At 51.4% G+C, this 23,634-nt stretch overlaps 1 protein-coding gene across 4 annotated transcripts in view; it reads right to left on the reverse strand.

Moving 5' to 3' along the window:
- LOC105485246 (transcription factor Dp-1) overlaps nucleotides 1-5,964 on the reverse strand; it is a 65,369-nt gene extending 59,405 nt beyond the window's left edge. Inside the window, exons 1-2 of one of the 4 annotated variants that reach the window (XM_011747482.2) lie at nucleotides 5,891-5,964; nucleotides 4,783-4,858 (exon numbers count right to left, since the gene is read on the reverse strand). In XM_011747482.2, coding sequence (XP_011745784.1) covers nucleotides 4,783-4,794 — 12 coding nt within the window. In that variant the 5' untranslated portion in view covers nucleotides 4,795-4,858; nucleotides 5,891-5,964. The other 3 variants (XM_071080977.1, XM_071080976.1, XM_011747481.3) reach the window with 3 other exon arrangements.
- Nucleotides 5,965-23,634: the final 17,670 nt, after the last annotated feature.

The raw sequence follows: 23,634 nt of genomic DNA on the forward strand, positions 1-23,634 counted from the left end.
CCCCTCTTGACATTAGCAGGGCCTCATGACAGCATCGCTCAAAAGCCTCCATGGTGAGAGGCACACAGTTCTCTTTGGTCCCCAGCTCTCAATTTCAGGATTTCTCCATAAACTCACAGGACACAAACAGGCACCACAGAACGGCTTTCACAACCAAGGCAAGTGAATGCTGGGCAGTGATGTCCACAGCCACCTTCTCTGCACAGGCAGCTGACCAGGCCCGAGTCCCCGCCCAACCCAAGTTCAGATTCTCTGCATCTTTACCAAAAGCAGGAGGAGCTTGGAGAGACAAACAGGACCCCAGAAACAGCCCCACACTGGCTACACCCCAATGTCTTACAGCAAAAGCATCCCTGTAATGTCTGATGAATTCATTATCTGCTCGCCTTCCCACTTACAAACCTTCACGACACTGGACAATCGTGTGTGAGGGCAGGATCTTCCAAGGTCAAGAGGGGAGAGGCACAGCTCTGCCTGATCCCAAGGGTCGTGCTGCCTGGGCAGACAGGAAACTTGGCTGCAGGCCAAGATGCCAGTGCCAGGCTATACTCCCTCAGCCAAGGGCCCTGCCAGCCCAGCTCTAGAACAACTTGAGGCCCTGCAGCTGCAGTGACTCGTGACAAGGGCCTATCCGACTCTACAGGAGGCGCCAAAGTGTCTTCCAAGACTAAATCTGAAGACGGTTCTGAGCACCACCATTACCTGCCATGTGACCCCACAGATCCGCGGGTCACAGCCACCCTGCTCAGGAACGGGAGGACAGCCTCTCTGGGCCCTGAGGGGGAGGGCCTGAGACATTTCAAGGGCAGTTCAAAAACTCAAAGTCTGTATGGACCTCCCCGAGTGTCTCCAAACTTAAGACAGGACTGCACCTGAGGCTATCACAGACTGGGTGGGCCAGGCATGGAAACAGACAGTCCCCACAGCAAGGAAATCCTCCCCAGATTGCCAAGGGCAGCCCATAATCTTGATAATAAATTTCTGTAAGTGGCCCAAGCTATGCCAGCACTCCTGCTGGGCAAGACCAGGCCTCAGGTTCCCGGCGCCAGCCAGGTGGCCATCTGACAGCTGACTCCTGTTCTCCACATTCTCCCACTCAACAGAGTATAAAGAGAAATATTCCATTAGAATTTACCATTTTAATTCAAATAAATAAAATAAAATAAAAAACAAGTCCCTGAGCAAGAGAGCAGAAACCTAATCCTTCTCACCATTTCTCCAGCTGGGCCCGCTCAAGGAACATCAAAGGCAGCCACCTTCCAGGCTGTTTCCTCCTCCTGTGACCCTATATCACCCACTCCAGCACCGCCACTCACTCTCCACCCACAATACCATCACCACACTCACTCTCTACCAGCTCCACCATCACCACTCACTCTCCACCTACAACACCATCACCACTCTATCCACTCACAACACTACCAACACTCACTCTCCACCCACACCACCATAATCACACTCACTCTCTACCAACTCCATCACGACTCACTCTCCCTCCAATCTACAATCACCACTCACTCTCCACTCCACCCACTCCACCATCATCACCACTTATTCTCCCCCAGTCTACCACCATCACCACTCACTCTCCACCTACAACACCATCACCACTCACTCTCCACACACTCCACCATCACCACTCACTCTCCACCCACTCCACCACCACCACACTCTCTCTCCCCCAACCTACCACCATCACCACTCACTCTCTAGTCACAACACCATCACCACTCACTCACCACCCATTCCGCCATCACCATCACTCTCTCTCCACCCACAACACCATCACCACTCACTCTCCTCCAGTCTACCACACTCACTCTCCATCCAATCTACCATCACCACTCACTCTCCACCTACAACACCATCACTACTCACTCTTCACCTACAACACCATCACCACTCACTCTTCACCTACACCATCACCACTCACTCACTCTCCACCCACTCCAGCACCACCACACTCACTCTCCATCAAGTCCACCACCACTCACTCTGCACCTACTGTACCATCACTGATCACTCTCCTCACCACTCCTCAGTCATTTCCTACCCACTCTGCAAACTCTGAGTACCTCTCTCCTCCCTTCTGTGTAGCTCCTTGCCATACAGACCTTCACACTCACTGCCTCTCAACTGCTGTTCAAAGATGACACCCCCAGAGGACTGACTTCATCCTCTTCTTTCTGCCCCTAACTCACATGGAGCCATTTGTGGCCTTTTCCCACCTGCTTGTCTCCCTGTGCCCTACTTGAGGTTGGAAGCTCCCGAGTTGTTTTTCTCTTGTGTTCTCTCCAGAACTTTCCAGTCTCAGGTCTTGGGTGTCCTTGTTTCTTCTCCTCCATGGTGACTACCAGGGACTAGTTCCAGCTCCCTGCATCCTGTGGCACCTCATGGCCCTCTACAGAGGCCCCAGGGCTCTGAGAAGCTGGAGTGGCACAGCTTTCCCCTCGAATAAGGGCTTTTGGCACATACCTATGGTTTTACTGCAGTACCAGTGCTTTAAAAACCTAACTGGTGGGCTGGACACAGTGGCTCATGCCTGCAATCCCAGCACTTTGGGAGTCTGAGGTGGGCGGATCACCTGTGGTCAGGGGTTCAAGACCAGCCTGGCCAACATGGTGAAACCCAATGTCTACTAACAAAAAATTAGCTGGATGTGGTGGTGCACCTGTAATCCCAGCTATTTGGGAGGCAGAGGAGGAGAATCGCTTGAACCCGGGAGGCTAAGGTCACAGTGAGCCGAGGTCACGCCACTGCACTCTAGCCTGGGCAACAAGAGCAAAACTGTCTCAAAAAAAAAAAAAAAAAAAAAAAAACCCTAACTGGTGATCTATGTTCCCTTCTGCAAAAGCTGCCAACATTATCTTTTCAAAACTCAAATGTCACACCTCTACTTAAAAGAGTTAGCTAGGCTGGGCACTGTGGCTCACGCCTGTAAGGTGGGTGGATTGTTGAGGTCAGGAGTTCAAGACCAGCCTGACCAACGTGGTGAAACCCCATCTCTACTAATAACACAAAAAAATTTGCCAGGCATGGTGGCACACGCCTGTAATCCTAGCTTCCTGGGAGGCTGAGACGAGAGGATTGCTTAAATCCAGGAGGCAGAGGCTGCAGTGGGCCAAGATCGCGCCACTGCACTCCAGCTTGGGAGACAGCGCAAGACTCTGTCTCAAAAGAAAAAGAGCTAGAGAAAACATCAAATTCCTTGACTTGTCCACAATCTCCCTTTCCAGCCAGACCCAGCACTCCTGACCACTCCCAGACTTTGAGCAGGGAAGGCCTCACCAGCTGTAGAATCCTATTCTCCTCCCAGCGCCAGCCCCCAACTCAGATCATAACCCCTGAGCGCAAGGTAAGCCCCCAGGCCCTGTGCCTATGCAGCCCCTGACAAATGCCGCGTCTCAAATGCCAAAACTGGATAGAGCATTTGGAGTCCCGCAGAGTCGGATCACCTTTCTGTATGCCCCCGACCCCCAGCCTCACACTACATGCTGTTCACATACAGTGCCAATGAAATCAAGGGGGAATGAATGAGGGCCCCGGTGACACCACCCATTATGTATCAAAGCGTGTTTGAGAACCATTTGAGGAAACCACACAGGAAACCACACAACACCAGAAGCGTGCTCTAACCGAGGCCCTGGGCCCAGCTCCTCACTGTGAGGAGACGTAATGAACACGGCTGCGCGCTGAGCACATGGCCACATCTGGCATTCTGAGTGCATGCACGCATGAGGTCAGGGCATGGTACGGACAAGCACGGTGGATAGGATAAAAGTAGCCTCGCAGCACACCCAGATATGACTTCAAAAACCCACATTGGGTCCACCTGTGTGCTCATATGCCCTCTCTAAAGCACATCCCAGTGCTTGAAGCCAGGGACACCGTGTGACGTAAGTGGTCACAGGTCAGGGAGGGCAGACGCCCCACAAGGACTCACAGGGACCACTGAAACCTCTGCGTCGATGGAGAGGGTTCCACACTCCGGATGCATTTTCGCTACAGCTGTATCAACAACCCCTTTCACTCACAGTTACAGAGCAATGCGTGATGGGAAACACTAAGGAATCCAGCTTGCTTCAGTGACCAGCATTACCAAGCATGGTAAAGAACCACACGCCAATAAAATAGAGTACATTTCTGGCCTTAAAAGCCTCGATCCCCACACAAATTTAAAAAATTATTCAAAATATTCTATAGTTTCATGACAAATACTAAGCAGGCTAAGTAGCATTTCTTACCAGATTTCATAAACCACCAAATCTCATCCTTCTGAGAAAAAAAAGTGGCCAAAACAATTGCTTAGCTCTTGGTCCACCCAAGTGGAATTAACTTCCTCTATAGAAAGACAGGTGCCAGCAGGTGGCTACAGTCTGAGACCTAAGCCTGGCCCCCGTCCAGGATCTTATGTGGAAGCCCCCAAGAAATGGAGGATTCGCTGCGGTGCTGCAACACCCTCCACCTCAATTTAATAAGGAGTTTATTCAAAATTAGCAATTAACACAGTCGGTAAAGATAAGGAGAAAGTCAGAAGGCACCACCCCATCACCACCCAACTGCACAGTGTGGTATCCAAGGCCACAACTTGGGGGTGGTGAGCGCAGTTTCAGAGATCAGATCCTTCCATCTTTCACCTTCATCCCGCTTCAGATGCTTTAAAAGTCTGAAAATAAACACTACTGTAGCTTATGCGTTGTCATTCTGAAATAAAGGCAGAAAACTACAAAGAATTTAGTGCGAGGCAAACATTCGTGTGCAGCATGAAGCAAACATACTTACATCTTTTGCCATGTTACCAGATCCGGGAAATAAATGCTACAAATGTTCACCTTCCCAGAGAAGAAAAATGATTTTTCTGGTAAAAAAAAAAAAAAGGAAGGAAAAACAATAAATAAGTAAGAATGAAAAAAGAAGTTGAAAAAATAACACATCTCAAAGGAAACGTGGACCTTCCTTCCCAAAGGCACCCTCCATCCTGAGAGCGGAGCTGGCCAAACCGACTCCCACACTCAGGATTTTAAGTCGCCTCGTCAGACGGAAATGCCCCCTGCGCAAAAGTGGCCCGCGGGCCCGCAGGGTCACCACCACGACCCCCAGGTCCCCGACGGCCCGCCCAGCGGCCGAGGGTGGGGCTGAGCCCCGGCAGCCAGGGCGCAGCGCCTCCCTCCCGCCGCTGCAGGGGGGACCCCACCACCCACCTGGGCGCAGCCCCAGGGTCCCGGCGCAAAGTGCAGGCTCGCGGCGTCCACCCCAGACCCCGGCGGCGCCCGCCTGGCTGACCGGTAACTCTGACAGGTGGGCTTCCGGGGTCCGCGCCGCGCGCCTGTCACTAGGCCTCGGGCCGCCTCCGCACGAGGCGCCTCCCGCGCGCGCCGGAACCGGGTCCCCGCGGGCCGCCGTGGGGCGGCATCCCCTCCCCCGCCCTGCGCGCTCCGGCCGACCCTGGCCCTGGCCCCACCTCCGGCGCGGGGCGCGGGCGCTGCTGTCGGCCAGGAGGGCCAGGCCCGGGACCCCCGCCCCGCGGTCACCTGGGGAGCCCCCACCAGCGCCGAGCGCGCGGGGTCCCCGAGGCACAGGAGCGCGCGGGGCGCGGGAGGGCGCGGGAGACCGCGGGTCGGGACCGCGCGGCGCCTACACGCGGCCGGGGCACAGGATGGGGTGGCCGGGGGTCCCGCCCGCACCCCCGGCCCCCGCCCGCGGCTCCCGCGGCATCCCCTGCCCGCCCGCACCTGGCTGCCCGGTCCGGCCGCGCGGGCGGGGACGCGGAAAGGGCGCGGTGCGGGGCGCGGGGCGGCGCAGGGAGGCGCGGGCGGGGGCCGGGCCGGGCGGTCCCGGCCGTGGCGGGGTCCCTGCCCTGGGCCGAGCGGCGCCGGGACGCGGGGCTCACCCTGGCCGAGCGTCGGGCCGGCGTGACGTGCGCGCGGCGCGGTGACGTGGGCGGCGGCGGGCCCCGCAGCGCGCCTGCGCGCCTTTTCGCGCCTTCGGCGCCCTCCTCCTCCTCTTCTGCAGCTCCTCGGTCTCCCGCTCCTCCCGCCAGTGCTGCGCGCCCTGGGAGGGCGGGGAGGGGCCGTGTGCGCGTGTCCGCGTGTGCGCGTGCGCGTGCGGAGATGGAACCGGGGCCTGCGCCGGGACAGGCAGTGAGCGCGCGCGGCGTGCGCTCGGAGGTCAAGGGGCCGCGTTTGTGCGCGTCTGTGACGGTGTGTCTGGAGAGAGAGGTGGCCGGCTGTGTGCAAGAGTGTGTGTGCACATGGGGGAGCGGGGTCGGCTATGTGCACGAGTGTGTGTGCACGTGGGGGAGCGGCGACTGGTGTGTGCACGTAGGGGAGCGAGTAGTGTGCGCACTAGTGTGTGTGCATGTGAGGGGGCGGGGACTGGTGTGTGCACTAGTGTGTGTGCACATGGGGCAGCAGGTGGGGGGCCGGGTGTGTCAGGATGTGTGTGCAGGGAGCAGAGAGTGCCGGCTGTGTGCATGTGTGTAGGGGGGAGCACGGACTAGTGTGTCCAGGAGTGTGTGTGCGAATAGCGGGGCCGGGTGTGTGCTTGAGCTCCCTCTCACAAAGGAGAGACAGCCAGCTGTGTGCGCGCCTGTATGCACGGAGGGAAGGGGCCGCTTGTGTGCACGAGTGTCTGTGCACATAAAGGGCCGACTGTGTGTGGGGCTGTGCATGTATGGAGAGCAGGTGTGTGCACAGACGTGTGTATGTGGACACACGGAAGAGAGGTGTGTGTGCGTGCGTGGCACAGAGGCCGCTGCCTCTGCTGGACCCGGTGACCTCCAAGCCCATGCCTGGCCTACGCCCAGATTACCAACAATTCTGGGCGTCCTCGGTGCCCACTGGACGCAGCCTGGCCCGGGACTCGGGAGGGAAAGCAGGGACAGGAAAACTCCAGAAACAGTTTCATTGCATGGTGAGCCTGGTGGTCCCCGAGTCCTGGAGACTCAGTCCACCCTGGACGGCCCCGCCGCTAGGGCCAGGCCCGAGCACCCCAGCCAAGGGCGGGCTAGGCCAGAGAAGAGTCCAAAGTTCAGGGCCACAGCTGGCGGCAGAGGCTGGTGCGCACCAAGCGTAAGTCTAGGAGGACTTGAGGAGCTGACCAAAGGCCTCTCTGCCTATGCAGGGTATTATTACATGACAGCCCGCTTTGCACATTTTATGCTGATTTTGGCCACTCCTGCTCCTCAGGCAAGGCCGCACGCCCTAAAGTTCTGGTCACCTGGCTTCAACTGCTTATAAATTAGCACCCGTTTCTTCTTTGAAGACTACCAGAAACGCTCACTTTCTGCGAGCTGGTTCACACAAATAGGTACTTAGACAACACTGATGTTCCTCAAATGGCCCTATCTTCCTAGCTCCGTTCCTTCTCTTTCACAGGAATTCTTTATGTGTTCCTAAATTTCAGTATTTGAGCCCTGATGGCAACAGTGACACCCTCCCGGCCTCTGGGGACTTCTCCCTGAGACCTGGGGGCTCCAGTTAGGAGGATACACACGTAGGGTACAAGATTGGGGTCTTAAACGTCTTCCCCACAAATTCAGGATTCTGATAAGCCAACAATGTTTATATAGTTGATAACTAATATTATTCAAAGAAATTTCTGCACAAAAATCACTGCACTGAGATACTCTGAACGCGCATGAGGCACTGCAGCAATGAACGCTCACGGGGCTCTGTGTGGCTTAGGAAAAGGGCAAAAAGTTACTCCCTTTTTCCTCTCCATAGCCATATGTTCCACAGAAAGCCTTCGTTTCTCTTAACAAAAGTCAACAGAATTCCCTCTAAAATGTTTGGTTGATGATCCAAATATTTTTAGCCACTGCCTTGTCTTGCAGTCTCTTGACTGGGTTGCTGAAATGCAAACTTCCTAAATAAGCCCATAACCCTAGGAATTTAAGCCATTGGCCTCCCTGTGTCTCCAGAGCCTGGGCTGTTTAGGACACAAGGTTCTTTTAATGATGCACTCATTCAGGTGTTGACTTGCACCACATGCCAGAGGCGAGGTTCAGCCCTATGGTTGGGGCCAGATACTGTCTTGTTTTGTGCATGTAGGCACCAGATTCAGCTACCGTCCCAAATATTACATGGAAATGGCCTGTGCTTCGTTTTACTAGAAGTGAACGTGTCCTTCCCAGGAAAAGTCTTCATCTCCCAAAAGCTGTGTATGTGTCTGCTCCAGAGTCTCCAGTCATGGTACAAACTCTCCCTGCCAATTCCACACCCCCATTAAACTGTCCTCTTTTTCAGAGAGAGAGAATTTTCTAATCCTGTTTTAATTCTAAATCTGCTGATTACATATCCAGATTGTCTTTTGTTTCCCTCCTCGATGACATTGGTCTTTTCTCCAACCATCTCCTATTTTCTGCCTTCTTCCATCACCATGACAAGAGGCCTTTGGTGGGAGGACAAGCAGGAGGCAGGGACTCATGGAATGTATGGGGAGAGTTAAAAAATAACATTCCTGGATATGGGTAAATGGCATTTTCTTGATCTTTGGTAAAATGTCAATAAAGGCATCTGTAGAAAACTTTGCTCTGTGTATTTGAGTGCATCATAAAACATGGGAAAATCTGTGCACTTTCCCAACCTCCAGGTCTGTCTCACGTGGCTCTCCTTTGCTCTCACAGATCAATACTCCTAACCCCCCCACCACCCCCAGACACAAAGACATTTTTTTGTGTTTCCTACTCTCCTACTCTCTCCTACTGCATTATTGCTCCTTTTTAAAATTCCCAGTCAAATCCCAAGTTCTCCCTCTTGGAAGGAAGGTCCGTTGTGATCCTGCCACATTAGCATGCTATAATATTATTTCTGTCTTAAAGACTGTCACATTCATTTATAGTCTGAAACCACAGTTCTTTCAAAATCACCCCTTGGATCTGACAAATTCTAGAGGAGCATATCACCAAATTTATAAAAGTCTAATTTACCCTAATTGACCAATTTTGCCTACTCCTTAGACATGTTCCCTTGCTTTGATCTGGAATCTTCTCTGGCTTTTGCGATGAGAGACCCCTTGGCACCTCGGCCATTGACTCTGCAGTTCTCCTGAAGTGTCCCTGCCCTGTGGCTTGCTTCACTCTGGCTGAGATAATGTCAGGTGATGTTCTGTGGAGTCCCATGATTTCAGGTTGAAAGATATATGTTCTCCTGGCGTCATCTCCTTTCCCCACAGCACCCATCTGTGGTCAGCCCAAGGTGAAGCCAGCACCAGAAGCCTACAGAATAATTTTGTTTGAGAAATGTGGCCTCACGTGCAATTGAGTACCTTTGGGCGTTTTTCTGCTGCCTGCCCACGCCTCTTATGGATTCACAGAAGGAACTTAGCGTCCACTGGACACTAATGCTGAGATGATGGGGCGTCACATCACTGTGGATAAGTGGTCTTAGCCTCCGTGATGTGCAAATTCCTTTAACTGAGAAATAAGTGGATAAAAATACAGTTTGTTAATAAGAAGACAAAACCACAGTTTTGAAACCCTTGCCTTCCCTGCATTCCTCCCTCCCCAAGCATTTCTGAGCTCCTACTAAGTGCCAGACACAACTCTGGGTGCTGATATTATGCCGATAATAAGAGACTGTCCAGAGTCAAACTGGAGAGACAGATGCACCTGCAATTATAATGGATGTGACCTGGTGGGACAAGCTCATGTTCACGATTGGGAAGGGGGCTATGGAAGCACAGAACAATGATTTCTCCCTGCACACAGTCAGCAACACTTCATGGAGAATGTGACAACTGAGAGACACTATGACCAGCTGAGTATATACACAGGTGTGTCTGAGAGTGTGTGTGTGTGCACAAACAGAAACAAATCAGTTTGCACTCCAGCCTAGGCGACAGAGCAAGACTCCCTCTCAAAAGGATTAAAAAAAAAAAAAAAAGCAATGCAAGCAAGAACCAAGCAGCCAGTCCAGACAGAACCAGGACGTTGAACAGATGCTAGAATTAGTCTGCGCCAGATCTCATCAGAGCCCTGTGCTCCAGACTCACGTCCTGCCTGGGAGCCTTCCAAGGGCTGTGTGTCCTCCAGCCCCTAGTTTTCCCACTCTGGATGGCACCTGCCTCGGCCTCCCAAAATGCTGGGATTATAGGTGCAAGCCACTGCACCCAGTCTGATCTGCTAGTATTTTATTGAAGACTTTTGCATTTATGTTCATGAGAGAGATGACTCTGTAGTTTTCTTTTCTTGCAATGTATTTGTCTAGTTTTCGTATTATGTTAATGCTGGCCTCACAGAATAAATTAAAACATATTCCTCTGCTTTTATCTTCTGGAAGAGACTGTAGAGAAGTGGTATAATTTATTCCTTAAATGTTTAGTAAAATTTACCAGTGAACCTATCTGAGCCTGGTGCTTTCTGTTATTCATTATTGATTCAATTTCTTTAATAGATTTAGGTCTATTCAAATTGTCTCTTTTTGTGTGAGTTTTGGCAGATTGTGTCTTCCAAGGAATTGGTCCATTTCATATAGGATACCAAATTTGCAGGCACAGAGTTGTTCGTCATATGCCTTTATTACCCCTTTAATGTCCATGAGTTCTATATGAAGTCTAATGGGCCCTCTATCATTTTGGATATGAGCAATTTCTGTCTTCTCTGTTTTTTCCTTAGCCTGGCTAGAAGTTTATGGATTTTATTAATCTTTTCAAAAAACCATCTTTTGGTTTTATTGCTTTTTGCTATTGTTTTCTTGTTTTCATTTCATTGGTTTCTGCTCTAATTCTTATTATTTCTTTTCTTCTGCTTACATTGAATTTAATTTCTAGTTCACTAAAGTGGAGACTTAGATCATTGATTTTAGGTATTTCTTCTTTTCTAATATATGTAGTCAATGCCATAAGTTCTCCTTTAAGCACTGCTTTTGCTGTACTCCACAAATTTTGATAGTTGTATTTTCATTTTCATTTAGGTCAATGAAAGATTTTTAAATTTCTCTTGAAATTTCTACTTAAGCCTATGTCTTATCTACAAGTATGTTGTTTAATCAACAAGTAGTTTGGGATTTTCCAGTGACAACCCGACTTGAAATTTTATACAGAATACCAACAGATCTAGTAATTCCAAGATCATCTTGAAGAACAATAATGTTGAAGGATTTATACTACCAGATTTCAATGCCACATTAAGATAGTGTGGTGATGGCCTACAGATAAATAAATATAGCTAAAGAGATCAATGACACAGAATAGAAAATCCCAAAATAGACTCATATTATATTTACTTGATTTTCAACAAAGGCATCAATGCCATTAATGAGAAAATAAAAGTCTTTTCAATAAATGGTGCTGGATCTCATATGGAAAAAAAATGAACTTTGATCTCTACCTCACACCAAACCCCCCAAATTAAACTGTATGATATTACATTAATTTTAGCTTTATGAAAGCTAAAATTAGATATTTTGAAGAAAACAGGACCTTAGGATAGGCAAAAATTTTTTAAATAGAGCAAAAATAGCACCAAGTATAAAAGAAAAAATGTATAACTTGGACTTTTTTAAGATTTAAAACTCTTGCTCATCAAAAGCAAGTTTAAAAAATATTCACAGACCAGGGAAATATTTACAACACAAATATCTAACAAAGAAATATCCAGAACAATTAAGAACAACTACAAGTTAATAAATAAAAGAAAACTCAGTTATAAGATTGTCAAAAAGCCTTGAGCTATAGTAAAGAAGAAATCCAAATGGCCAAGAAACATGTGAAAATGTTCTCAGCCTCTTTAGTAATCAGAAAAACGCAAATTAAAGGCATAGGCAAATACCATTTCATACCCATCTGAATGGCTAAAAGGCAAGGGATTGACAACATCAAGTGTTGGCAAAGAATGTGACACAAGTGGAGCTGTCATATACTGGTGGTGGGAGTGTTAAATGTTAAAATTCTTTTGAAAAACTGACTAATATTCCCTAATGAAGTCAAACATACAACTACTCCATGGTCCAGCAATTCCACTCCCAGGAATATATCCAAGAGAAATCAATGCATTTGTCTATCAAAAGACATCTTCAGGAGGTTAAAGCAAGAGAATTGCTTGAACCTGGGAAGCAGAGGTTGCAGTGAGCAGCACTATGTGTAACTGTTCCAAACTGGGACCTGTCCCAATGCTCCCTGACAACAGGACAAATTCTGATAGAGTCACATGATGGAATGAACTGTCCACAATTACAGGCAGTAATGGGGTAAAATGCCTCATAAATACTGTTTTGAGCTCTTGCTCAAAGAGTAGCAAGACACAAAACTCTACATTTTGTGTGGATCCATTTTTATACAGTACCAAACAAGCAAAATGAATCTAGTTGGGACAGAGGCTGCTGGTTGGAAGGTGGGAGTGGGAGTGGGAATAAATGGAAGAGAACACAGGGGGTCTTGGGGTGCTGGCGAAGCTGCATTTCATTGATCTGGGTCTAGGTTAAATAGGTGAATCCAGTGAAAATTCATCAAGCTGTAACTTGTGATATTTGTACCTTTCCATACGTATACAATACAGCAATAAAAAGTAAGAAACCAATCCAGAAGAAATCAAACCAATATCCGATTTGACAACAGAACAAAATATGGAATACAAGGAACAACTCTAATGAAAAATGTGTACAACACAATACTATAAAATACAACTGAAAGACAGAAGAAGAACTAAATACATAAAGGTATATGCTGTTCATGGCTCAGAAGAGTCAGTGTTGTTGATGGGCCAATATATATACACATGAAAAGATTCTTGTTCTCATTAATTATTAGGGAGATACAGATCAAGACCACAGTCAGAAATCATTTTATGCCCATATGACAGGCAAACTTTAAGAAGTCGGACAATAGCAAATACTGGAAAGGCTGTGGGCCAATGACATTTCTTACACATGACCAGTAAGAGTGTGAGTTGATACAGTCACTTTTGAAAATAATTTGGCACAATCCTATTAGGTTGTATATTTGCACAACCTGCTACCTAACAATTCCACATTCAAGACCTGTCCCAGGGATCATGCTCAGCACCAATGTTTATGCTAACAAAAAGGTGGAAGGCAGCTCAAATGTTCAACTGCAGGACACCAGATAAACAAAGTGAGGCATATTCCCACAATAGGATAACAAGTGAGAATGAATGAAGTAAAATGTCCCTAATGCCCATATATAATATCATATCCTTCTTATAAAGTTTAAAAACAAAAAGACAAAACTCATGTATGCATAATAAATATATATAAGAAAAGAGACAAGCTAGAAAGGATAACAAGTGTCAAAGTCAGAGTAGTTCTTTGGTTACTTTCGGGGGGAAAACTTAGGGAGCTGTGTGTCATCATGTTTTTGGGTAGGGCTGTGGTTACACTAGGATTTGTTATGTTCAATGGACATATAAACTAAGAGATACAACTGGACCATGCATGCAAGAGTGCAGCTGCCACTGAAACAAAGATAAGGATCAACCCTGTCTTCCTACCTGAAAGCAAGCTCTCCTCATTGTCAGTCCTTCCAAATCCTGCCACTTCGAAGGCTCGCCTGACCTCCACATGTTGACCTTCGCTTGTATGGCCCCTCCTCTACCACACATCAGCAAACCAGAGAAGTGAAGGGGATCTTAGAGCTACTTTTACTTCTTACTTTATATAATTTTGTTAACAGTGAAAATTATAGGCACTTTTTCCGGCATTTCTCTGTATTTCCATATAAATATATAAAATGAAATCTTAGTTTTAAAAATCTAAAGAACATGTTTTAGTACAGAAGTTGCAAACTGGTGGTTTACCCTACTCAGGATTAAAAAGAAAAAAAGCAAAAAATATTGCTAACATTTAAAAATCACAAAATTTTATACAGAAGTCCGTATTTCTGGCTTCTTTTTAAAAATCAGACGATCTGGCCAATGTTTCTGCATTCCTACTTAGCAGCTGCCTGCCAAGACTGAGCAGCACCAAGTTCCCACCCCTCTGATGCCACACTCAGCTCATTCACCTGCCTGGCCGCGGCATTTGTTCATTGATTTCTCTTTACCATCTTCCCTTCCTTTACATGATGCGCATGTTTGTCTCTGTGTCCTGACACCAAGGAAGCCTGTTCTTAGTAGCCCAGGGTCATCATCTCCTTGGGCAGATGAGGACTCTAACAAGAACCCAGGAAAATGACCGCACACCCTGGCACAGAGGTTGCCCCAAGCCAGGCTCCAAGTGAGCCATCAGTAGACAGGGCTCCAAGGGTGAGGGCAGGAGGTGACTGAGTTGCTGTTAGGGGCTGTTGGCCTAAAAGAGCTAAGATCTGTCCTGCTGGGAGGCGGGAAAATAAATCCATGATGGAACCAGACCAGATTTCACAGGGAGACACAGGCTGGTGATAGGCACGGCCAGAGGAGATCACTTGACATTTTGGTACAGGCTGAAAAAGAAACAATTCAGGGTTCGGCCTTTTATAGAAAATTATCAAAGCAACGTTTAAAAGAAACGTTCTCACTCAAAACCTGAGACTCACCTTGTCTGAGCTCAAACCACAGTATTTGAGCCTCAGGGGTGGGCAAGAAAACTAGGTCAGGATCAGACAGGGCTGCAGAGTAGGGTGGGGGCCGTGGCAACACCAGGCTGGGCCCAGGCAATTCAGAACGGCCCTGCATGGCGTAACGCCCTCAGGACACTGACCAGAAACCAGACCTCAAAAAGAAAGTCGCACTCCACAGGGAATTCGGGTTCCCTCTGGCCTGCACCTTTCCCTTCTTTCCGTCTTCTGATTATTGAAGGAGTGAATTACCTACGTGAGGCAGGGCTGTGGCTGTGGCTCCGGGCCTCGCTCTCGCCCGCCCGGGCCCCAGACCTAGAACCTCACGCTGGCCTCTGAGCACCAGGGATTTGCAGGTCCCGCTGCAGGCTTCACCAGTCTCTGCGATGCACAGAGAGAGGAAATGTCCGCGCCAGTTCAGACCAGGCAGACTGAGGACAAAACAGGTCCTGCCGACAAGCGCACACGAGGCTCACGCACCACAGGTAGTTTCAGTCAGGCCTGAGCCGCGAAGGGCTGAGCAGTGCGCACCGGAAGGGGCGAGGGCCCTGCCGGAAACCCACACGGACAGAAAGACGTCCTCGAAAGACCAGGATGACCGCAGTGTTGCACGGGAAGACGGCACCGTGATCTACACTGGCAGAAGCTCTGCCCACCTCCGGGTCTGAGGGGAAAGTATGAGGGGACGGTCTGTGGGTCTGAGGGGAGGGTCAGAGGGCCTGAGAGGAGGAGCTGTGCGTCTGAGAGGAGGGTCTGAGGATCTGAGGGAAGGATCGGAGGGTCTGAGAGGAGGGTCTGAGGATCTGAGGGAAGGATCGGAGGGTCTGAGAGGAGGGTCTCTGGGTCTGAGGGGAGGCTCTGTGTGTCTGAGGGGAGGGTCTGTGGGTCTGAGGGAAGGGTCTGTGGGTCTGAGAGGAGCGTTCCAGGGTCTGAGGGGAGCGTCTGAGGGGAAGGCCTGTGGGTCTCTTGGGAGGGTCTGAGGGAAGGGTCTCAGGGTCTGAGGGGGTCTGAGGGTCTGAGAAGAGAGTCTGAGGGTTTGAGAGGAAGGTTGAGGGTCTGAGGGGAGGGTTTAAGAGTGTGAGGGGAGGCTCTGAGGGTCTGAGAGGAGGGTCTGTGGGTCTGAGAGGAGCATTTGAGGGTCTGAGGGGAGGGTCTCTGAGTTTGAGAGGAGGGTCTGTGGATTTGATAGGCAGCTCTGAGGGGAAGGTCTGAGAGCCTGAGAGGAGGGTGTGAAGGAAGGGTCTGAGGGTGGGAGAGGTGGGCCTGAGGGTGGGAGAGGTGGGTCTGAGGGTCTGAGGGGAGGGTCTGAAGGTCTGAGAGGAGGCTCTGAGGGAGAGGCTGTGGGTCTCTTGGGAGGGTCTGTGGGTCTGAGAAGAGGGTCTAAGGGGAGGATCTGTGGGTTTGAGGGGAGGGTTTGTGTGTCTGAGGGAAGGGTCTGTGCTTCTGAGGGGAGAGTATGTGGGTCTAAGGGGAGGGTCTGGGGGTCTTGAGAAGAGAGTCTGAGGGTCAGAGAGGAGGGTGTTTGGTTCTGAGAGGAGGATTGAGGGTCTGAGGGGAAGGTCTGAGGGTATGCAGGGAGGGTCTGAGGGGAGAGTCTGAGGATCTGAGGAAAGGGTTAGAGGGGAGGGTCTCTGGGTCTGCAGGGAGAGTCTGAGGGTCTGAGGGGAGGGTCTCAGGCTCTGAGGGGAGTGTCTGTATCTCAGGGGGGTTCTGAGGGTCTGACGGGTCTTTGTATCTCGGTGGGGGGTCTGAGGGGAGGGTTGCGACAGTCTGAGAAGAATCTGAGGGTCAGAGAGGAGAGTGTTTGGGTCTGAGAGAAGGGTTGAGAGTATGAGGGGAGAGTCTGAGGGTATGAGGGGAGGGGCTGAGAGGAGGGTCTCTGGGTCTGAGGGAAGGGTTTGCAGGTCTAAGAGGAGGATCTGAGGGTCTGAGGAGATAGTCCATGGGTTTAGGGGGAGAACCTGTGGGTCTGAAGGAAGGGTCTGAGGGTATGACTAGAGGGTCTGAAGGTCTGAGGGGAGGGTCTGAAGGTCTGAGAAGATGGTCTGAGGGTCTGAGGGGAGGGTCTCTGTGTCTGACAGGAGGATCTGAGAAGAGGGTCTGAGGGTCTGATGGGAGGGTCTCAGGGTTTGAGAAGAGGTTCTGAAGGTCTGAGGGGAGGGTCTCTTGGTCTGAGTTGAGGGACTCAGGGTCTGAGGGGATGGTATGTGAGTCTGAGGGTAGGGTCTCTGGGTCTGAGAGGAGAGTCTGTGGGTCTGAGAAGAGGGTCTGAGGGTGTGAGAGGAGGGTCTGTGGGTCTGAGGGGAGGGACTATGGGTCTGAGAGGAGGATCTGTGGGTTTGAGGAGCATCTGAGTGTGGAGGGGAGGGTCTCTGGGTCTGAGGGGAGGGTCTTAGGGGAGAGTCTCAGAGGAAGGTCTGTGGGTCTGAGAGGAGGGTCTGACAGGAGGGTCTGAGGGACTTAAAGGAGTGTCTGAGGGTCTGAGGGAAGGATCCGTTGGTCTCTTGGGAGGGTCTGAGAGGAGCATTTGAGTGTCCGAGGGGAAAGTCTGAGGGTATGAGGGGTGGTTTGAGTGTAGGGTCTGTGAGTCTGAGGAAAGGTTCTGAGGGGAGCATCTGTGGGTCTGTTGAGAGTATCTGTGGGTCTGAGAGAAGGATCTGAGGGGAGGGTCTGTGGGTTCCTTTTGAAGGTCTCTTGGTCTGAAAGGAGGGTCTGAGGGGAGGGTTTGTGGGTCTGAGGAAAGGATCTGTGGGTCTGAGAAGAGGGTCTGAGGGAAGAGTCTGTCTGTTTAGGGGGAGGGTCTGAGGGTCTGAGGAGAGGGTTTGGGGATCCGGGAGGAGGGTCTGAGAGTCTGAGGGGAAGGTCAGAGGAGAGGGTCTGAGGGCCTGTGGGGAGGGTGGGAGTGTCTGAGAGGAGGGTCTGTGGGTCTGAGTGGAATGTCTGTGTGTCTGAGAGGAGGGTCTGTGCATCTGAGAGGAGGATCTGTGTGTTTGCGGGGAGGGTCTGTGCGTCTGAGAGGAGGGTCTGTGTGTGTGACAAGAGGGTCTGTGTGTCTGAGGGGAGGGTCTCAGAGGAGGGTCTGTGGGTCTGAGGGGAAGGTCAGAGGGGAGGGTCTGAGGGTCTGTGAGGAGGGTCAGAGGGTCTAAGAGGAGGGCTTGTGGGTCTGAGGGGAATGTCTGTGTGTCTGAGAGGAAGGTCTGTGCATCTGAGGGGAGGGTCTGTGTGTCTGAGAGGAGGATCTGTGTGTCTGAGAGGAGGGTCTGTGTGTCTGAGGGGAGGGTCTCAGAGGAGGGTCTATGGATCCGAGAGGAGGGACTGAGGGTCTTAGAGGAGCATCTGAGGGTCTGAGGGTTGGGTCTCTGGGTGTCTTGGGAGGGTCTGAAGGGATGGTTCATGAGTCTGAGGAGAGAGTCTGTGGGTCTGAGGGTAGGAGAATAGGGTCTGAGCATCTGAAGGGGGGGTCTGAGGGGATGGCCTGAGGGTTGGAGAATAAGGTCTGTGGGTTTAAGACGAGAGGTCTGAGTGTCTGCGGCAAGGGTCTGAGAAGAGGTTCTCAGGTTCTTATGGGAAGGTCTGAGGGGAGGGCCTGTGTGTCTGAGGGAAGGGTCTGTGGGTCTAAGGGGAGGGTCTGTGGGTCTGAGAGGAGGGCGAGGGTCTGAGGGGTGGGTCTATGGGTCTGAGAGGAGGGGCATGGGTCTGAGGTGAGGGTCTGTGTTCTGAGAGGAGAGTCTCAGGGTCTGAGTGTAGGGTTTGAGGGTCCAATAAAAGGGTCCGAGGGTCTGAGCAGAGAGTCTATGGGTCTGAGGGAAAGTTACGAGGGTATGAGAAGAGGGTCTGAGCGTCTGAGGGGAGGGTCTGAGGGTCGGAGAAGAGGGTCTGAGGGTCTGGAGGAAGGGTCTGTAAGTCTGAGGGGAGGATCCGAGAGTGTGAGAAGAGTATCTCAAGGTCTGAGGGGAGGGTCTGAGGGTTTGAGGGGAGGGTCTGTGGGTTTGAGAGGAGGGGTGTGGGTCTGAGGGAGGGTCTGAGAAGAGGGTCTGAGGGTCTAAGGTGAGGGTCTCTAGGTGTGAGGGGAAGGTGTGAGGATCTGATGGGAGGGTGTGTGGGTCTGAAAGGAGGGTCCATGGGTCTGAGGGGTGGGACTGTGTGTCTGAGTGGAGGGTCTGAGGGGAAGGTCTGAGGGTTTGAGGGGAGCGTCTGTGGGTCTTTGGGTCTGAGTGGATGGTCTTTGGGTCAGAGAAGAGGGTCTAAGGGTCTGAGGCGAGCATTTTAGCATCTGAAGGTAGGGTCTGAGAAAAGTGTCTTAGGTTCTGAAGGGAGGATCTGAGGGAAGGGTCTATGTGTCTGAGGGGAGGGTCTGAGGGTCTAAGGGGAAGGTCTGTGGGTCTGAGGGGAAGGTCTGTGGGTCTGAGGGGAGAGTCTGGGGGTGGGTCTGAGAATAGGGTCTGAGGGTCTGATGGTCTGAGAAGAGGGTCTGAGGGTCTGAGGTGAGGATCTGTGGGTGTGAGGGGAGGGCGTGAGGATCTGATGAGAGGTTTCCTGGGTGTGAAGGGTGGGTTGGTGGTCTGATGGGCGAGTCTGAGGGGAGGGTCTGAGGGTCTGAGAAGAGGGTCTGAGGGTCTGAGGCGAGCGTCTTAAGATCTGAGGGGAGGGTCTGAGAAGAGAGTCTCATGTTCTGAGGGGAGGGTCTGTGGGTCTCAGGGGAAGATCTGAGGGGAGGGTCTAAGGGTATGAGGGGAGGGTCTGTGGGTCTGAGGGCAGGTTCTGTGGGTCTGAGAGAAAGGTCTGAGGGTCTAGAGGGTGGATCTGTAGGTCTGAGGGGAGGGTATGCAGGTCTGAGAGGAGGGTCTGAGGGGAGAGTCTGTGGGTCGGAGGGGAGGGTCTGATGGTATGAGAAGAGGTTCTGAGTGTCTGAGAGGAGGGTCTGTGCATCTCAGGTGAGGGTCTGAGGGGAGGTTCTGTGGGTCTGAGGGGAGGGTCTGAGGGTGTGAGGGGAGGTTTTGAGGGTCTGAGAGGAGGGTCTGAGGGTCTGAGAAGAGGGTCTGTGGGTCCGAGTAAGGGTCTGAGGGGATGGTCTGTGGATCTGATGGCAGGGTCTCTGGGTCTGAGAGGAGGGTCTGAGGGTCTTAGGGGATTGTCTGTGGGTCTGAGGGTAGTCTCTGGGTCTAACAGGAGGGTTTGTGGGTCTGAAGGAAGGGTCTGAGCGTGTGAGAGGAGGGTCTGTCAGTCTGACATGAGAGACTGTGGGTCTGAGAGGAGGGTCTGTGGGTCTGAGAAGAGCATCTGAGGGTCTAAGATGAGTGTCTGTGAGTCTGAGGGGAGGGTCTGTGGTTCTCAGAGGAAAGTCTGAGGGGAAGGTCTGTGGGTCTGAGAAGAGGGTCTGAGGGGAGGATCTGAGGGGTGCTTCTGTGGATCTGTTGGGAGGGTCTGTGGGTCTGAGAGGAGGGTCTGAGGGGATTGTCTATGGGTCTATTGGGAGGGTCTCTTCGTCTGAGGGGACGGTCTGAGGCTCTGAGGGGAGGGTCTGTGGGTCTGAGGGGAGGGTCTGTGGGTCTGAGAGGAGGGTCTGAGAACTGATGGGATGGTCTGAGGGTCTAAGAGGAGAGTCTGATAGAAAGGTCTGTGAGTATGAAGGGAGGATCTGAGGATAGTCTGAGGGGAGGCTCTGCGGGTCTGAGGGGAGCATCTGAAGGGAGAGGAGGATTTGAAGGGAGGGGAAGATCTCTGGATCTATGGGAAGCGTCCGTGGGTTGGGGAAGGTCTGTGGGTCTGAGGGAAGGGTCTGAAGTTAGGGGATGGTTTGTGGATCTGTGGGAAAGGTCTGTGGGGTGGGGAGATTATGGGTCTGAGGGGAGGGTCTATGAGTCTGTGGGAAGGGTCTGTGGGTCTGAGGGGACTGCTTTGGGTCTGTGGATCCGTGGGAGGGGTGTGTGGGAAGTGTCTCTCAGTCTGTGGAAAGGGTCTGTGGGGCTGAGGGGAGGGGCTGAGGGAAATACGTGTGGGTCTGTGTGGATGATCTGAGGGGTGAGTCTCTCAGGCTCTGAGTTAACTGCAGACATGGTAAGTGCTGCGGAGGAGGTGTTAGGAGCTACAAAAATGCCACAGAGAGAAACCTGGCAATGTTGTTGTCAGGAGAGTTGATCCAAGGAAGTGTTGTGGGTTTAAGATCTCAGGGATGAGTGGAGAGAGACAGCTGGGGTCGTGCAGACTGGAGGGAATTGGCAAGAAGGTCTTTAAATCTGCTGGAGGACTCTGAAATTTATCTTCAGAGGGAGTGAGAGCTGAGGAAGAGTTTGGGGTGAGTGGATAGCTCTTTGTTGTTGTTTTTAACTTTTTGTTTTGAATGAATTTGAGACTTACTAAAAAGTTGCAGAAATAGTACCCAGAGTTCCCACATAATCCTCTCCGGTTTCCCTCATATCCATGTCTGGCATGGCCATGACACAGATATTAAACCCAGCACCCAGTGTGACACTGTAGCCATGCCTGTAATCCCACAATTTTGGGAGGGCAAGACAGGAGGATCGCTTGAGCCCAGGAGTTCAAGACCAGCCTGGGCAAGACAATGAGGTCTCATGTCTACAAAAAATAAAATCAAATTACCCGGGCGTGGTGGTGTGCACCTGTGGTCCCAGCTATTTGAGTGAGGAGGATTGCTTGAGCCCAGGAGTTGGAGGCTGCAGTGAGTCATGATTGTGCCGCTGCACTCCAGCCTGGGTGACAGAGCTAGACCCTATGTCAGCCCTAACCATCCTTGTCGTGGGGCCTGGGCATGGATTTTGCTGGCTCATGTTCTCAGGACTGTAATGAAGTCCAGTCCATTTGGCAAGCATCCTGTGGAGGTAAGGCTGTCTCTCAGTGGCTCCTGAGCTGATGTGTCCAACTACAGGTCCAGGTGGTGTCAGCTGAATCTCCTGGTCAAATCACCATCCTTCCTCTGTAGTGGATACTTGTCCTGGAGACACTGGGAGACCAAATCCTGATTCTCCTGGAACTTCTCTGATTTTGGCATCCATGGGGGTCTTGTCGGCAGCAATCAGTTCCATGGACTTTGCCTCATGGGGATTTTCTGTTTCCCCCTTTCCTCAGGCATTTATCCATCAAGGTTTTCCTGCAGGGAAGAGCAGTTGGTCCCTCTTCCGTTTGCGTGTTGACACGGTCAATGACAACAGCGTGTGAACTTGCATGCATTTATGTTGTTCTATAGTTTGCAATCAGCACGGCCATTGTGCATTTTGTTGCTCATACCACCCATGGTTGGCCCCTATGTCATCTCAGGGAATGACATTGACAGATTTACAGTTTAAAGCCCCTGCTTGCAGTGTGGGAGTGGGGTGTAACTGGGCAGGGTTGGACGCAGTGAGATAAGGCCCAGACTTGTTCCCACGGTAACAATGTCATCTCAGTGGACTAATGAGGAGCTGTGAGCTTCCTCAGTATTCAAAGCCCTTCTTCACTGACCTAGCCCTGGGTGGAATGCAGGTTTAAAAAGCCTAATATGGTACATGTTTGGGTCCCTCCAATGTTCTAGAAACAAAACCTACTTTCCTTGAGACTTGCTTTCTTGTATTTGCCTAAAGACAACCCACATCTCTCAGCGTGGCAATCCCAGAAGCAGGTCACTGGACATTTGGAGCAGGTGACTGGGATTTCAAGGTGGAGACTTGGTCCACCCGCTGGCTTTCAAGAGTGAGAAGAGTGGTGCCGCCTTCTAACTGCTTTTTAACAGGATTCTGTTTGCAGTGCCATAAACAAAGCGAGCCTCTGGGAGGCAGCAGAGACCTTGGAGGGGAGGTGCATTTGGCAGCCGGAGCTCATTGTGGGACTACCTGCAGGCATGCGGAGCATCTTTGCCTTGTGGAGCCTGGCACCAGGACTGCCGGGAGGGAAAGGGGCTCAGCTCCCACACCCAGGGAACCTATGCCACACCGGGGCCCTCACCAGCCTCACTGCCAGTATTTCTGGGACCACTCCCCAGATTACTTGTCCTGGGGTCTGCTCAGGCAAGGGAAGCAGAGCAGCCCTACAACCCCTCTGCAAACACACACATGGTCTCACCACAAACAGAGTAGAACCACACCACATGGATTCTGCATAACACCACACTGGGGCCCTGGATGTTTCTCCCTCATCCACCTTGTTTTGAATGTAGAACGAAGTTTCTTCTAACAGTTCCAGGCAGGTTGGCATATCAAATCCATCCAAACCTAGTCTGCCTGTCCTCAGATCCCCTCTGCACCACAACGCTCAGGCAGTATGATCACCACTTACTTGCCAGAGGCCCTCACAGCTGGGCCTTCGCCTGCGACCTGGGTTCCACACACCGCTTTACCTGCATGAAGCTTGGGGGGCAGAATTGGCCAACAAGAGATGCAGCCACATGGGAGTGGCCTGGGCCTCCTGGAAAGCCTTTGGACATTGTGTGGACTGTAGAGAAGTTCCTGGGGCCCAGTGCCAGTGTTGCTCATGCTTGGGCACCTCTCCTGCCGCATCATCCCTGGCAGTGATGTCCACCGGCTCTCAGCCCAGATGGGGAGACCATCGGTCTTTATTCCTGAGTAAATCTCAGTCTGCTTCCACCTGCTAGTGGGGATTCTGTGGTCTGCAACTGAGCTTCTAAAACCGAGGGCAGGATAGGAGGGACGTGAAGTGGGCATTACATGGTGGGTGCTTGACACTCCTTCCTGGTTGTGTGACCATGAACCAGTGACAGCCTGAGCAGAGAGAGCCGTGATGAAGCTTGTTGCTGTATCGTGCCTGGGCCCCAGCCTTGCAGCTCCAGGTGTGGAGCCCTTCCAGAAACAAACTCTTCTCTCCCACTCTGGACAGAAGGCCCTGTCCATGTAGGAGGCTCTCACTGCCATTCACACACCTTGACCCTTCACTCCCCTTGTGAGACTCAGAGCAGCCCTTCTGAGAACAAAGAGCAGTGAACATCTCTGGAGCCACCAAATTCCCCTCGAGTGAGAAACAGACTCCAGAATGCAGGTTTTCAGGATGTGAACCCCGGCCCAGAGCCTTACCCATGGATGATGTACCCATGCAGTCCCCAGGGTGCCTTTGACCTCTTATTCTGTAACTTCACATATCAATTAAAGTGTTGAGGGAAGATGGCAATGACCAACACCAGCTCAAAGCTGTCCATCA

This window comes from Macaca nemestrina, chromosome 16 (genome assembly GCF_043159975.1).
Source record: "Macaca nemestrina isolate mMacNem1 chromosome 16, mMacNem.hap1, whole genome shotgun sequence".
Taxonomy (NCBI): domain Eukaryota; kingdom Metazoa; phylum Chordata; class Mammalia; order Primates; family Cercopithecidae; genus Macaca; species Macaca nemestrina.